The sequence below is a fragment of the Mesoplodon mirus genome (genome assembly GCF_964341445.2).
Source record: "Mesoplodon mirus genome assembly, chromosome: 9".
NCBI lineage: Eukaryota > Metazoa > Chordata > Mammalia > Artiodactyla > Ziphiidae > Mesoplodon > Mesoplodon mirus.
Window position 1 is genome coordinate 83,594,249 of NC_138985.1, and position 15,835 is coordinate 83,610,083.

The following is a 15,835-nucleotide window of genomic DNA, read 5'->3' on the forward strand; positions in this document are numbered from 1 at the left end:
AGAATAAACTAACAGAAATGAACGATACCATAACTGAAATGAAAACTACACTAGAAGGAATCAATAGCAGAATAACTGAGGCACAAGAACGGATACATAACCTGGAAGACAGAATAGTGGAATTCACTACTCCAGAACAGAATAAAGAAAAAAGAATGAAAAGAAATGAAGACAGCCTAAGAGACCTCTGGGACAACATTAAACACAACAACATTCACATTACAGGGATCCCAGAAGGAGAAGAGAGAGAGAAAGGACCATAGAAAATATTGAAGAGACTATAGTTGAAAACTTCCCTAACATGGGAAAGCAAATAGCCACCCAAGTCCAGTAAGCGCAGAGAGTCCCATACAGGATAAACCCAAGGAGAAACACGCCAAGACACATAGTAATCAAACTGGCAAAAATTAAAGACAAAGAAAAATTATTAAAAACAGCAAGGGAAAAACGACAAATAACATACAATGGAACTCCCATAAGGTTAACAGCTGATTTCTCAGCAGAAACTCTACAAGCCAGAAAGGAGTGGCATGATATACTTAAAGTGATGAAAGGGAAGAACCTACAACCAAGATTACTCTACCCGGCAAGGATCTCATTCAGATTTGATGGAGAAATCAAAAGCTTTACAGACAGGCAAAAGCTAAGAGAATTCAGAACCACCAAACCAGCTCTTCAACAAATGCTAAATGAACTTCTCTAAGTGGGAAAGACAAGAGAAGAAAAGGACCTACAAAAACAAACCCAAAACAATTTAAAAAATGGTCATAGGAACATACATATCGATAACTACCTTAAACATGAATGGATTAAATGCTCCAACCAAAAGACACAGGCTTGCTGAATGGATACAAAAAGAAGACCTATATATACGCTGTCTACAAGAGACCCACTTCAGACCTAGGGACACATACAGACTGAAAGTGAGGGGATGGAAAAGATATTCCATGCAAGTGGAAATCAAAAGAAAGCTGGAGTAGCTATACTCATATCAGATAAAATAGAGTATAAAATAAAGAATGTTACAAGAGACAAGGAACAACACTACATAATGATCAAGGGATCAATCCAAGAAGAAGATATAACAATTATAAATATATATGCACCCAACATAGCAGCACCTCGATACATAAGGCAATTGCTAACAGCTATAAAAGAGGAAATCAACAGTAACACAATAATAGTGGGGGACTTTGACACCTCACTTACACCAATGGACAGATCATCCAAAATGAAAATAAATAAGGAAACAGAAGCTTTAAAAGACACAATAGACCAGATAGATTTAACTGATATTTATATGACACTCCATCTAAAAACAGCAGATTACACTTTCTTCTCAAGTGTGCACGGAACATTCTCCAGGACAGATCACATCCTAGGTCACAAATAAAGCCTCAGTAAATTTAAGAACATTGAAATCATATCAAGCATCTTTTCTGACCACAACACTATGAGATTAGAAACCAATTACAGGGAAAAAAACGTAAAAAACACAAACGCATGGAGGCTAAACAATACGTTACTAAATAACCAAGAGATCACTGAAGAAATCAAAGAGGAAATCAGAAAAAACCTAGAGACAAATGACAATGAAAACATGACGATCTAAAACCCATGACTGCAGCAAAAGCAGTTCTCAGAGGGAAGTTTATAGCTATACAAGCCTACCTCAAGAAACAAGAAAAATCTCAAATAAACAATCTAACCTTACACCTGAAGGAACTAGAGAAAGAAGAACAAACAAAACCCAAAGTTAGCAGAAGGAAAGAAATCATAAAGATCAGACCAGAAATAAATGAAATAGAAACAAAACAATAGCAAAGATCAATAAAACTAAAAGCTGGTTCTTTGAGAAGATAAACACAATTGATAAACCGTTAGCCAGACTCATCAAGAAAAAGAGTAAGAGGACTCAAATCAATAAAATCAGAAATGAAAAAGAAGTTACAACAGACACCACAGAAATATAAAGCATCCTAAGAGACTACTACAAGCAACTCTATGCCAATAAAATGGACAACCTGGAAGAAATGGACATATTCTTAGAAAGGTATAAACTTCCAAGACTGAACCTGGAAGAAACAGAAAATATGAACAGACCAATCACAAGTAATGAAATTGAAACTGTGATTAAAAATCTTCCAACAAACAAAAGTCCAGGACCAGATGCCTTCACAGGTGAATTCTATCAAACATTTAGAGAAGAGCTAACACCCAACCTTCTCAAACTCTTACAAAAAACTGCAGAGGAAGGAACACTCCCAAACTCATTCTATGAGGCCACCATCACCCTGATACCAAAACCAGACAAAGATACTACAAAAAAAAGAAAATTACAGACCAATATCACTGATGAATATAGATGCAAAAATCCTCAACAATACTAGAAAACAGAATCCAACAACACATTAATAGGATCACACACCATGATCAAGTGGGTTTTATCCCAGGGATGCAAGCATTCTTCAATATACGCAAATCAATCAATGTGATACACCATATTAACAAATTGAAGAACAAAAATCATGATCAACTCAATTGATGCAGAAAAGCTTCTGACAAAATTCAACACCCATTTATGATAAAAACTCTCCAGAGGGCCTTCCCTGGTGGCGCAGTGGTTGGGGGTCCACCTGCCGATGCAAGGGACATGGGTTTGTGCCCCGGTCCAGGAGGATCCCACATGCTGCGGAGCGGCTGGGCCCGTGAGCCGTGGCCGCTGGGCCTGTGCGTCCAGAGCCTGTGCTCCACAATGGGAGAGGCCACAACAGTGAGAGGCCCATGTACTGCAAAAAAAACCCAAAAAAACAAAAACTCTCCAGAAAGTGGGCATAGAGGACACCTACCTCAACATAATAAAGGCCATATATGACAATCCCACAGCAAACATCATTCTCAATGGTGAAAAACTGAAAGCATTTCCTCTAAGATCAAGAACAAGACAAGGATGTCCACTCTCACCACTATTATTCAACATAGTTTTGGAAGTCCTAGCCATGGTAATCAGAGAAGAAAAAGAAATAAAAGGAATACAAATTGGAAAAGAAGAAGTAAAACTGTCACTGTTTGCAGATGACATAATACTATACATAGAGAATCCTAAAAATGCCACCAGGAGACTACTAGAGCTAATCAATGAATTTGGTAAAGTTGCAGGATACAAAATTAATGCACAGAAATCTCTTGCATTCTTATACACTAATGATGAAAAATCTGAAAAAGAAATTAAGGAAACACTCCCATTTACCATTGCAACAAAAAGAATAAAATACCTAGGAATAAACCTACCTAGGGAAACAAAAGACTTGTATGCAGAAAACTATAAGGCACTGATGAAAGAAATTAAAGATGATACCAACAGATGGAGAGATATACCATGTTCTTGGATTGGAAGAATCAGTATTGTGAAAATGACTATACTACCCAAAGTAATCTACAGATTCAATGCAATCCTTATCAAATTTCAATGGCATTTTTTACGGCACTAGAACAAATAATCTTAAAATTTGTATGGAAACACAGAAGACCCCGAATAGCCAAAGCAGTCTTGAGGGAAAAAAACAGAGCTGGAGGAATCATACTCCCTGACTTCAGACTATACTACAAAGCTACAGTAATCAAGACAATATGGTACTGGCACAAAAACAGAAGCATAGATCAATGGAACAAGATAGTAGGCCAGAGATAAACCCACACACCTATGGTCAACTAATCTATGACAAAGGAGGCAAAGATATACAATGGAGAAAAGACAGTCTCTTCAATAAGTGGTGCTGGGAAAACTAGACAGCTACATGTAAAAGAATGAAATTAGAACACTCCCTAACACCATACACAAAAATAAACTCAAAATGGAATCGAGACCTAAATGTAAGATCGGACACTATAAAACTCTTAGAGGAAAACATAGGAAGAACACTCTTTGACATAATTCACAGCAAGGTCTTTTTTGATCCACCTCCTAGAGTCATGGAAATAAAAACAAAAATAAACAAATGGGACCTAATGAAATTTCAAAGCTTTTGCCCAGCAAAGGAAACCATAAACAAGACCAAAAGACAACCCTCAGAATGGGAGAAAATATTTGCAAACGAATCAACAAAGGATTAATCTCCCAAATATATAAACTGCTCATGCGGCTCGATATTAAAGAAACAAACAACCCAATCCAAAAATGGCCAGAAGACCTAAATAGACATTTCTCCAAAGAAAAGCTGCTCAACATCACGAATTATTAGAGAAATGCAAATCAAAACTACAATGAGGTATCACCTCACACCAGTTAGAATGGGCATCATCAGAAAATCTACAAACAATAAATGCTGGAGAGGGTGTGGAGAAAAGGGAATGCTTTTGCACTGTTGGTGGGAATGTAAATCGATACAGCCACTATGGAGAACAGTATGAGGTTCTTTAAAAAACTAAAAATAGAATTACCATATGATCCAGCAGTCCCACTACTGGGCATATACCCAGAGATAAACATAATTCAAAAAGACACATGCACCTCAGTGTTCACTGCAGCACTATTTACAATAACCAGGTCATGGAAGCAACCTAAATGCCCATCAGCAGACAAATGGATAAAGAAGATGTGGCACATATATACAATGGAATATTACTCAGCCATAAAAAAAGGAACGAAATTGAGTCATTTGTTGAGATGTGGATGCATCTAGAGACTGTCATACAGAGTGAAGTAAGTCAGAAAGAGAAAAAAGAAATATCGTATATTAACGCAGGTATGTGGAACCTAGAAAAATGGTACCGATGAGCCAGTTTGCAGGGCAGAAGTTCAGACACAGATGTAGAGAACAAACGTATGGACACCAAGCAGGGAAAGTGGTGGGGGGATGGGGGTGGTGGGGGGATGAATTGGGAGATTGGGATTGACATGTATACACTGATGTGTATAAAACTGATGACTGATAAGAACCTGCTGTATAAAAAACAAATAACAACAACAAAAAAGAAGAGCAAATTTAGGATCCTACTTTGCGTTTATATTCTGAAATATGTTTAGTTGAATTTATTTGCCAACGGATCTTAAGCACTAGTTTACACATTCAGCCAGAACTAAAATATGTGTGCAAATTAAAGAGGCTCTTTTCATAGGAAAAAAAAAAAAGAATTAAGAGCATCACTTACTTGAAATGTCCCTGAGCAGCTGCAGCACACAAGGGTGTGAAGCCATTTTTATCAGCAGCATTGACTTGGGCTTCTGCATTCAGCAGCAATCTCACACAGTCTATGGATTTTAATAGAAAGCCATTTTAATTCCCCACTTAGTCATGATGAACCAAATTCTATACGAGCTGTAGATAAACACTAACCCCAAGGAACCTCTCTCATGCACAGCTCATCTGACAATTTTTTCAGGGCCGCTGTGACACTCCACAGACTATTATAAAGGGAAAGCCGCCCCTTTCCCCCAGGATTCTAATACCCCAGAGTCACCAATTAAGACATGATTTCTTTCGTTTTATTTTGGCGGGGCGGAGGGAGAGGAGTTGCTGATGAGTGAAAGGACTGTCATATGTCAGAAAATGTTTTACCAGATTTTCCCATCAGCCAATCCCCAAAAATAATATTACTGGATGGAGAACAAAATCCATTCACCAAACTGATATACCATTCTTCGTATTTAAATAGTTAAATTCTTACTTTATGATGTTTAATTTAATCTTTAAAATGCTTTCATGTTGTGGTCATCTTATACTTAACTCCCTGAATGAAGATCAAGGAGAACCCACACAAAGTCATCAAACTCAGGCAAAAATATCACCCAGACCTCACATTCCACGTTATTAACTAGATTGAATTTCTTTACATTAGAGAAAATTCCCATAGTACTTTTGAAGAAGTACTCCAAAATACTTTTAAAATAATGAGCTATCATCTTGTAGTTCACTAGAATCTTGCAAGTAGTCCACTCGAACATAGAGAAGCTCTGAAAACTTCCAAGGAAGCCACATGATGTGAATTATCCAAGGATCACATGGCTTACATATGAAATACTATTTGACTTTGTGTTTGCCATCGAATCATCTCTTTATCTGCACTACTGTATGTTTTAGTATATTTGACTATAAGATTTGCTTTTTAAGGAACAAGATTAATTCCCTGGCTTCATCGATATGTCGTTTATAATTGTACAACCTCTCCGTTCTCTTTAAAAAAATCCAAATAACTATAAATTGTTCCAACTACAGAACAATTTCAGACCCATGACCTTTCCTAACTACTAAAACTTTCCCTCACTGCAGCATGTACTAAAGCCCTAAGGCTTTGCTTTCACAGACACCAGCTATTTCTAACAGACAAATTAAAGCTATTTTGTCCTGGCCAAAGTGATAACAGATGGGGGGGGGCTTTATTCGAAAATGTGCTTTACAGTTACTAGACCCCAAATTTCTACAAACTGAATACATTTCATTGTGCATAAAACAGAGATAACTTTTTGCTAGCTGCAGTAAAAGTTTAGATTATTACAGAACTGTCCAATTTGGATTTTTAAAATGCTTATAAAATCTTTAAATCATGTAAAAAAGTTATTTATTCTACCTGAAAGAGAAAATTTGAAACCTAAATTCACCTTTTGTGCGTAACAGTGGTTACAGGTGCTTCTGATTCTGCATCCTTTTGCAAGAGGGTGATACAGTGAGGTAAGATGGCACCATCTTACCTGTATGTCCATTCTTAGCAGCAGAATACAAGGCAGAATGGCCATCTTCACAGGAGTAATTTATGTCCAGTCCTTCTTCATTAAGCAGCATTGACAATAAAGTGACATTTCCCTGGGCAGCAGCTTGCTGAAGAAGGGTGGGCCTGCCAGCCAGGGGGGCAGGACCACCACTCATTAGCAAAGGGGTTAGGGAGGGTGACCAGCCTGTGGGTTAAAGTGACCCTAGTTAGAGAGTAGGAGCAAGGTCAAGAGACAGATATTACCCACTCCTTTCTGAATTACACACAGACAGACACATGAACATGTACCCCTAGAGGATTATGTGGTTTCTAACATTATCAATCTGTTAATATTTACTTTATCATAAATCTGTACTGTTATTTCAATCTTATATCTGCTGCTAGTTAAATTAACATACATGGTGACAAATTATTTTTAGTCGTCAGTCTTGCACAGATAAGTGTTAAAGTGGTGATTGGTTTTAGGAAACTAAGAAGGCTGTCTCGATTTGAAAGTTCAAACTCCTCCTCAGGGTTTCAAAACAATTTGAATTTTAAAATTACGTATAGGGCTTCCCTGGTGGCGCAGTGGTCGAGAGTCCGCCTGCCGATGCAGGGGACAGGGGTTCATGCCCCGGTTCGGGAAGATCCCACATGCCACGGAGCGGCTGGGCCCGTGAGCCATGGCCGCTGAGCCTGCGCGTCCGGAGCCTGTGCTCCGCAACGGGAGAGGCCACAACAGTGAGAGGCCCGCGTACAGCAAAAAAAAAAAAAAAAAAAAAAAAAAAAAAATTACGTACAGATTTCCTCAATTTTGGGTATCAACTGATAGATTATCTTTAGGTATGAGATAGAGATAATTCTAAAAAATAGAAATTTTCCTTTTTCTACAATGTTTCCAAGGTACTTAATATAAATTTTACATAAACCACTGAGATGGACCAAATACTGTCAAGGAATCTATTTACATTCCTTGAATTCCCTTATTTGGGAAGAAAAATAATGGGCAGCCAACTTCTATTCAGTGTCAAGAGCTAATAGAAGCACAACATATATAGACTATAACAGCACAAACATTCAATACACAATTTTGAAGACTATGTCATCTGGCCATCTTCACATTTTGTACCAAAAACTTTTCATCAGCCAACAAAACAGAACACTCTACCATATAGTTTTAACAAAAGTCATTAAGAGTTATCATAGAGATTTCCCATCAGTATTTAGCAGCTTTAGAAGAGAATCTGTTAAGTGTGTAAAGTCGGCTGCATATAGCATGGAAATTTTTCTGAATTCTTCCTTGATCAAAAGGCTGTAAAAACAGTAAAGTAAAAATGTTTATTTAACATGATATATAGGTATTTACTGTATTTTAGGCTTAAATACAATTAACTTTCAAAATAAGTCATTTTTATTTCTTCCTTATGGAGCCCCAAAAACCTAAAAGTTGGTGTGTATATGGGGCATATGTGCAAATATTCACTCCTGGGGTACTTTCCACCTCTGTCTGGTAACATTCTCTGTAGTAATATACAATAGTGGAGCTTTTATATTCCCTGCACCTTGGTAACAGGATAATATTCTAAGTACATGGGTGTTATATTAATATGTAAGAAACTCATAATTTAATCTTGAATTATTGGCCTTAAATTATTTCACTAAGTATTTAAAAAAGTGCGTATCAAAGTATTTCTCAGTATCTTAAAGATTCTTTGGGGAAAAAAAAACAAAGCAGTTCTACAAATGAAACTGCTTATTAAAAACTGGATATTGTATCTTCAGAATCAATTACTTGGGTCTCTGAGTAATTTACTGCTTTTACCTTATTAGACTGCAATAACAAAATTCATTGCTCACAAAATTAAGTATCTTCCCATTGATATTCATTAGCTCTTCTTACAGAAGTAAGATTTTTTACTTCATACTTACAAGAAGGCTCCTCTCTGATACATTTTACCTTTTGTATTTTCTTAAAAACAAAAAAACAAGCCCACAAAAATTAAATCAGTACTTATTAGAAACAGATGATAAACAGAGAAATTATAAACACCAAGGTATGAAACCTTGACTGCAAAGCAAACTCAAAAGCAATTCGAACACATTGGCACTGTGGTCCTCTGTGGAACAGGAGGGACTGTGGCTCATGCTCAGTCAGTCTGTCTATCTGTCTCTCTCCCTTTCCTCCCTCCCGACCTTGACCCCAGTCTCCTTTCTGTCTCTCCCAATCCCTCTACCTCACCCCCCAGGGGTCTCAGTTCTTGATACCCTTTTAAGAATATCAACTGGTATATATTAAATGGTTTCCTATTCTTTTGGGTTTTGTTTTCATTTTTCTTTTTTTAATACAATTCTAGACTTTGGGGGACAATTAAAATATAAATATATTTTAACATTTTTAATGGAAATATTCCATTATGGAGATAATTTCCTGGGAAACTCCAGTTCTAATGTTAAGCTATCTTAAGACAAAATATTTTATTCAAAAATTTTCTCAATCTCTAGACCACTCAAGAGTCTTACAGTTAGTTCTGTTATACAAAACTTCAGAAGAATATATATCAATCTTATTTTAAATACACTTAATAATCTTTTAAAAGTGAAAAATGCTTTATAAGTACCAAGTATTCTTAAAGTTTAACTACATTTTTTATCTCCACTATCATTTTCAATTTTCTCCAGCACAGGCAAATTTAAGTTATTATAATAAATCCTGCTATAAAGATGGGAAAAATAAAACTTCACCATGAGACTTTACTGTTCATTTGAAATTCCCGACAATGATAAAAGTGATAATATTTAGTTGACTGGTTAAGTAATGATAGAGGAGACCTGCAGTCATACGGCTACTTTAATGATGTTAGAAAAAGGTCATTCAGCTTTGCAGTATCATGTGCAAACATGAGTAAAAGTGAGCATCTGGCAGAACGTGCAGTGATGAAGGGAACAGACAGAACATGCAATGGCAGAGGAGTGAAGAACAGCTTCTGGCATCAGCTTCAGAGTGTGGAGAAGGTTAATCTCATTCATAGCTCAGATCAATCTCGTTTTCTGACTTAGCCTTTAAGCCAATTAAACATGGAGGATAATTTTTTAAATATATGTTTACCTAAGGAAAAAAATCTGAACCAAATTAAATAAAATGTATCAAATAATAATTTTTTTTAAAAAAAACAGAAAAAGGGCTTCCCTGGTGGCGCAGTGGTTGAGAGTCCGCCTGCCGATGCAGGGGACACGGGTTCGTGCCCCGGTCTGGGAAGATCCCACATACCGTGGAGCGGCTGGGCCCGTGAGCCATGGCCGCTGAGCCTGCGCGTCCGGAGCCTGTGCTCCACAACGGGAGAGGCCACAACAGTGAGAGGCCCGCGTACCGCAAAAAAAAAAAAAAAAAAACAGAAAAAAACATTTGCAAGGGTATGGAAACTCAGTTGCCTGGGGTGATTTCTGGTTTGGGCTTCTGTTCACCTAACGATTAAAATGTGTTCATTTGACAAGGTCAGCAGCAGCAACAAATTCTAATTTGTTTATAATTTTAAAGGTTATTTAAAGATTTAACATTTGGCTATAAAACTGCTAATCCAGTTAGAGTAATTTACAACACAATTCATTAAAGTGGTATCTTTCATCATTGCAATTCTCCTCAGTGCTTTCATTTAATCATAATTGTTTATCATACACATAAGCTGACATAGAAACAGATTTTTAGAGTTTGAAAGATCATGGGATCTAGATTTCCAAAGAGGGAGAGGTAGTGAACTGCTATATGAAAAATTCAACAGGCAAGTTTAATACGTCTTTTTGGTTTGGAACTATTATTACTTTTTTGGTTCAGTGCTTTCATTTTTAGATGGAAAAACTAATAGCTCAGAGAGAATTTGCTCTTTAGGGTAATACATAGCAAGGAGCAGAAATGGACTAACGCTGCCTTTTTATACTCAGTCCACTGCTCTTTTCATCACCAACATTGGAAAACACATCAACCAGGTATTTGATAGACATGCTCTGTCCCCATGGCCTGCTCTTACCAATCACAATGATATTAGTGGCTATTTACAAGATGCATACCCTTCACTGAGCCTATGCTTTGGCGAGGCACATGCTCACCCAGGCACAGGTAGGTTAGGAAGGAGGAGGAGGGTGCTTCCTAGTTGCAGCGGGTACAGCAGCAAAAATAGGGGCATCTAAATGGAAAACAGGTGAAATCCTGTATCTCATTTGGAAAGTTTAGGTTGACCTACATCCACGGTTGAGTTATACATCCCAACTATGTAACTGCAATAACATTTCTATCCCCCCAATAGAATGGATGTTCAGTAAATTCTTGCTGATGACTAACAGCTTCCACTGCCGCCATTTTCTCCTAATAAACTATATCTTATAATCAAACGGCAAAGAAGCTTGTTACCACACCAAATGGAATCCTGCAGTTCTAAGAATATTTTGGCCAAACTGCAAAATCAGAGAACAGAAAATGAGGAACCAGTTCCACGGATCTTCAGTGACTGCTATTTCTTTGGTTCCACTATTTATCCTCTTTTGTTCTCTAGACACAAGCAAAGGCGTTTTTCCAGAGGAGTTATGGTTCCTTTATCCAAAATCCCACTGTATCCTAGGCAGGGCATTCTAGTGAATAAATAATGGACTAGGAATTCTCTGACTTTAAAGGTTCACTTAAAATCCTGCTGTCAAAAGTTCTTCAGTCACGGATCCTGATTTTAAAGCTTTTCCATGGAAAACAAAGGGCATTTGGAGCTGAACCCTGGAGCACAGTAATGACCAAGGCAACTACTGGCAAAGCACTGGGGTATAAAGCAAAGATGGCTTTGTATTTTTTTAAAAACTGGCAAAATTCATATATCCCAGGAAGTGTTTTCTGTTTTATAGTCTATGCATTTATGTCAACAGCATTGCCACGTCCCCAAACATTTTTGGAACTTGTGTTTTGCAACTACCTTAAGTCCTTACAGCACATTCTCTGATGCTCCTGAATGGTAGCAAAACTTCCTCCTTTGAGGGTGGATTTAACTTGTGGGAAACAGCTAACATCATTTTAGGCCATGAGAAAGGCCATCCAGCTCAGTAATACCATTTTAGATTAAAAAAGAATATATGGAATGCTCAATGCCTGGAAAGACATCCCCAAGCAATACCAGAGTCAATTCTAAAGCAAATTTTCAAAATGCTTTAAGCAACAGTAAATTGAAGCAGTAATATCACCTCTTTTTGTTCGTCACTCATGCCGCTCTAAGCTCAATATCATGCTCTTTGTACGTTATGATATTAAATCCTCCTAACAGCCACCCTCCCCAATATGAGCAGCATAAGCTCCATGTTAAGGATGAGAAAAGTTGCTCAGTTCAAGAAAAATCCCCCAAAACACACAGCTGTAAATGGCAGAGCCTAGATTCCAAGGCAGATCTGACTGACATCAAAGTCCATGCTGTTTCCAATTCCCAATTTTGCCCCTTAAAATATAAATCTAGCCTCTCAAAGAGCTTGATTTCAAGGAGACAGCTTATAATTGGATAAATAAGTCCCGTTATAATGCTCTCATTACCTGGTAATTAGCAAGTACAGTACTACCTGTTTTTCTTATTCCCATGCTTCTCCCTAAATTTTAAATATAACACAGCTCAAATCTTCCTTTAATTCTTAAAGTTCTCCCTCATTAGAACCAACAGTCTCTACTAACCCCTAAGATCCTGGGGTAGAAGAGACCCTGCAAAGTTTCAACAGAACTATGACACCGTAACATTATTTTAGAGCCACATTTACTCAGTGAAAGATGAATGCCAATAAAAAGCAACGCTTCCTCTAGCACTATATAACGAAAGGGAAAAATCCAGTTCTTTATCGATTCTTTGTTCAAGAGTCCCAGATTCGGTGACTTCATAAACCACATCTGCAATGGAAACCTTCTCTAATATAGCCCACATGCGATGTTATCCATCTGTGCTCAAGTGTTAGGAGATGACAGCTCTAAATAACTTCTGAAAGAAACTAAACTTAGAACAGAGATTTACAAATATACACACAATTTTTGAGGTTAAAAAAAGTAAACACCGAACTGATATTAAAACTTAGGATATTCCAATTACAGAACACCTCTCATCAATTTGATAATCCAAGGTGGACTGTAGTGTCAATAACTACTTGAACGCATTCTTTCAAATATCATTTCAGAAGGGACAGAATTGAACACACACTGTCTGGCGATGGCTCACTAATAGTGAAGTCTTCTGAGATAGATATTTAATAAGAAGGATGAGCCCCTCCTCCCATGGAAATGCTTCAGTCTCTCTAAATTAATGGTCTCCATGTGCTCCAAACCACTACTTTCAGGTTATTTTTAAAAGAAGACGACACTTAGCATAACAAAACCACAATTCATATAGCAAGATGAATCACCATACCCCGGAGCCTTTAGAGAAAAACACAAAAAAAGAGAGGAAAGAAATAGGAAAAAAAAAAAAAAAGTATCAAATTAAAAAAAGAGTTTCAAGGCAATGTGAAGGAAACAAAGGCAAGTGAGAGGACAGGTCACATTCTTAAAGAAGGGTATAACATTCCAATCCCTTTACCTGATGCTGTTACCAGGAGGCTGTCTGAGGCACCTGCTCTACAGGATGAGGCACTAACAGGGTTTATGGAAGAGCGAAAGGCAATGGTGGTGGGAATGACAAGGGAACTTTCTGAACATGCAGGTTGGTTCAGTCCAGGGGTTTCAGCAGGCCAGGCACCCACCTGAGACGTGGCCAGGGCTGAAACGGCACAGCCTGCAGGTGCCACAGTTAAATCTATGGATGGTTTTGGTGGCAGCTGAGGGGAGGAAGACTTAAGGAGATTCTCCTCACTTATTACCCTGTTCCCTTGTGGCAAACTGGAAGGAGGCGAAGCCACAGTTTTGTTATCAACTTTGGCCCCTGCATTGGAGGCCCTGCTGCTATCCATGACCACCTTGAGTTGCGGGTGCGGTGGAGAAGGAGTGTGGGAGAGCCCTGGCTTTTTGGGAGGGATGGGAGGAGGGTTTCCTCTGTCAACTCGTGCGGCACCAGGAGTTTTTAAACTGGTCCGACCGACCGGGGGGTAGGTGCCAACGTCCCCCGTGGGGGGCACTCCAGGTTTCGGGGGTGCTCCCGCTGGAGGGCTCGTAAATCTTGACAGTGCTTGGGTCACAGTATTCCGAGCTAGCTGTTTGGCCACTAGGTTGTCACGACTTGTAGGAGATACATCTCTGGATGGAGGACTTTGGGTGGTGTTCCCATTTTGGTCTGGGTCATTAGCATTGCCCTGAAATCGAAACCGAGCTGCTTGGACTCGCGGGTTCAGGCCTGGATGCAGAGGCGCGTTGGCACATGGTGAATGTAAACTGTGAGGAGGTGGGGTGGGCGTGTGCCCAGCGGCCAGGGCGGCGGTGCTGGGAAGCGGGGATGCGCTACTGGTTAAATCTGGTGTTGAGCCGCTGCTCGGTCCATTTTCCTCAACTCTGTTTGCGCTTGGAGGTGGGACAGTGGGCAGAGAGGAGCCAGTCAAGTCACCGTGGGAAGCCTGCCTGTCGATACCTGGCCTGACCAAGTCGGCACTGGCACACGCATTCCCCTTCGCACTGGCGGAAACTAGGGGGCTCCCCATGGCAGGCTTTACAGGCACGGTCAAAGGTGACTTCTTCACGGGGTCAGTGCTCTCTATCACTAGGTCTGTCTGGCATGCAACAGATCTTGTCATCGGTCCCTCTGTTCCCACAGATATAGAGACCAAACGTCTATCTTTTGTCTTCCGGGGGAGGGAGAGGCTGGGTTTGCTGTCGCTTCCCCTTTTCAGTTGCTCGATCATCTTCTTCATCTTGTCTATCTCCTCTTTGAGGTCAGTGGTGTGTGCTTCTTCTCGGTGCAGCTTGGCACGAAGCTGTTCCCGCTCTGTGTCAAACTCTGAGAGCTGTTTTTCCATCTGAGCTTCCATTTCTGTGCTTCTTCGTTTCTCAGCGGCGAGTTCCTCTTCTAACGCACTCGTCTTTTTCTTCTCCTCTTCCAGTTTGGCCATCACCTCTTCTAGCTTCTGGGCCTCCTCTAGGACTTTGCCCGAGAGCTGCTTGCACTCCTTGACCAGCATCAGGACCACGTGCTTGTTCTTGCCTCGCTCCTCCTCCAGGCGGGTGGCCAGCTTCTTGTGCTCTTGCTCAAGGGCTTGGAGCTGAAGCTTTTCCATCTCCAGCTGAAAGAAATGCACAGGACAGCCCTGATTAATAGGCAGAGGATTCTTTCAGCCAAAGAAGTGGAGAGATTTTTTTTAATTTTGTAACAGTTACATGGTTTGGGTTAAAGTGCCACATTTCTGAAACGTGTTGTGAGATGACAGATAATATTTTAGAGACTCATTAAAATGAGAAAATAGATGTAAACGGTTTTACAAAAAACATCTAAATTACAGCAACAGAAAAAAAAATTTAATGTATTAAAGTTAACTGTAGAAAAGGAGAATAGTTACCTGATGCTTCAAATCACAACACAGATTTCAGCAAGGTCTGCTTTGTAAAAACAGAACTGTTAGGGAACTGATTTTTTTTTTTTAGGCTTAATGCCTTAAAATTACTAGTCTTTGAGGCACTGTATAATAAAAAGTGCTGGAAGCAGAGGACCTCAGTTAATTTCTAAACTATACTTGCTAATCGTATTACTTAGTTTTTTGTAAACTTCTTTGAGCTTATGATGGGTTGCTGTAAAAATCATGTAAAATCATATATGAAAGTTCTTTGAACTAATATGTAAGAAATATCTTATTAGAAATACAATCAGTATCAGCGAACCCCAAGTCTGACCTCATCTCCTTCAATCCCACTTTGCCCACTTGGCTCCCATGACACTGGTCTCCCCGGTGTTTCTTGAACATCATCCTGCCTCAGCGTCTCTGATCTTGCTGCTCTCTCTGCTGAGAAATTCCACCACAACCCATCACACAGGGCGCCTGCGCTGAGGAGTCTGCGCACTGCACAAGGGTGACTGGCTGCAGGGGTGAGAGGGACCGAAATCCAGCTCTGCCTTCTCACCACGCGTCTGCCCAGGCCTGGGGTTGTATCTGCCTGGAAAGAAGCGCGCGTTTTCCTTTAGGAAAAGGCTCTGTCTGCTCACTGAGCCACAGGTCCCTAGGATTTAGG

The 15,835-nt window shown here is 39.3% G+C and overlaps 1 protein-coding gene across 4 annotated transcripts in view; it reads right to left on the minus strand.

Annotated features, from left to right (window-relative positions):
- CTTNBP2 (cortactin binding protein 2) overlaps positions 1-15,835 on the minus strand; it is a 188,890-nt gene that overhangs the window by 69,195 nt on the left and 103,860 nt on the right. For 3 of the 4 annotated variants that reach the window (XM_082632187.1, XM_082632186.1, XM_082632185.1), the window contains exons 4-6: positions 13,266-14,895; positions 6,689-6,892; positions 5,152-5,251 (exon numbers count right to left, since the gene is read on the minus strand). In XM_082632187.1, the coding sequence (XP_082488313.1) occupies positions 5,152-5,251; positions 6,689-6,892; positions 13,266-14,895 (1,934 nt within the window). Of the gene's footprint in view, positions 1-5,151; positions 5,252-6,688; positions 6,893-13,265; positions 14,896-15,835 lie in introns of those variants that run through there. The other variant, XM_082632188.1, reaches the window with a different exon arrangement.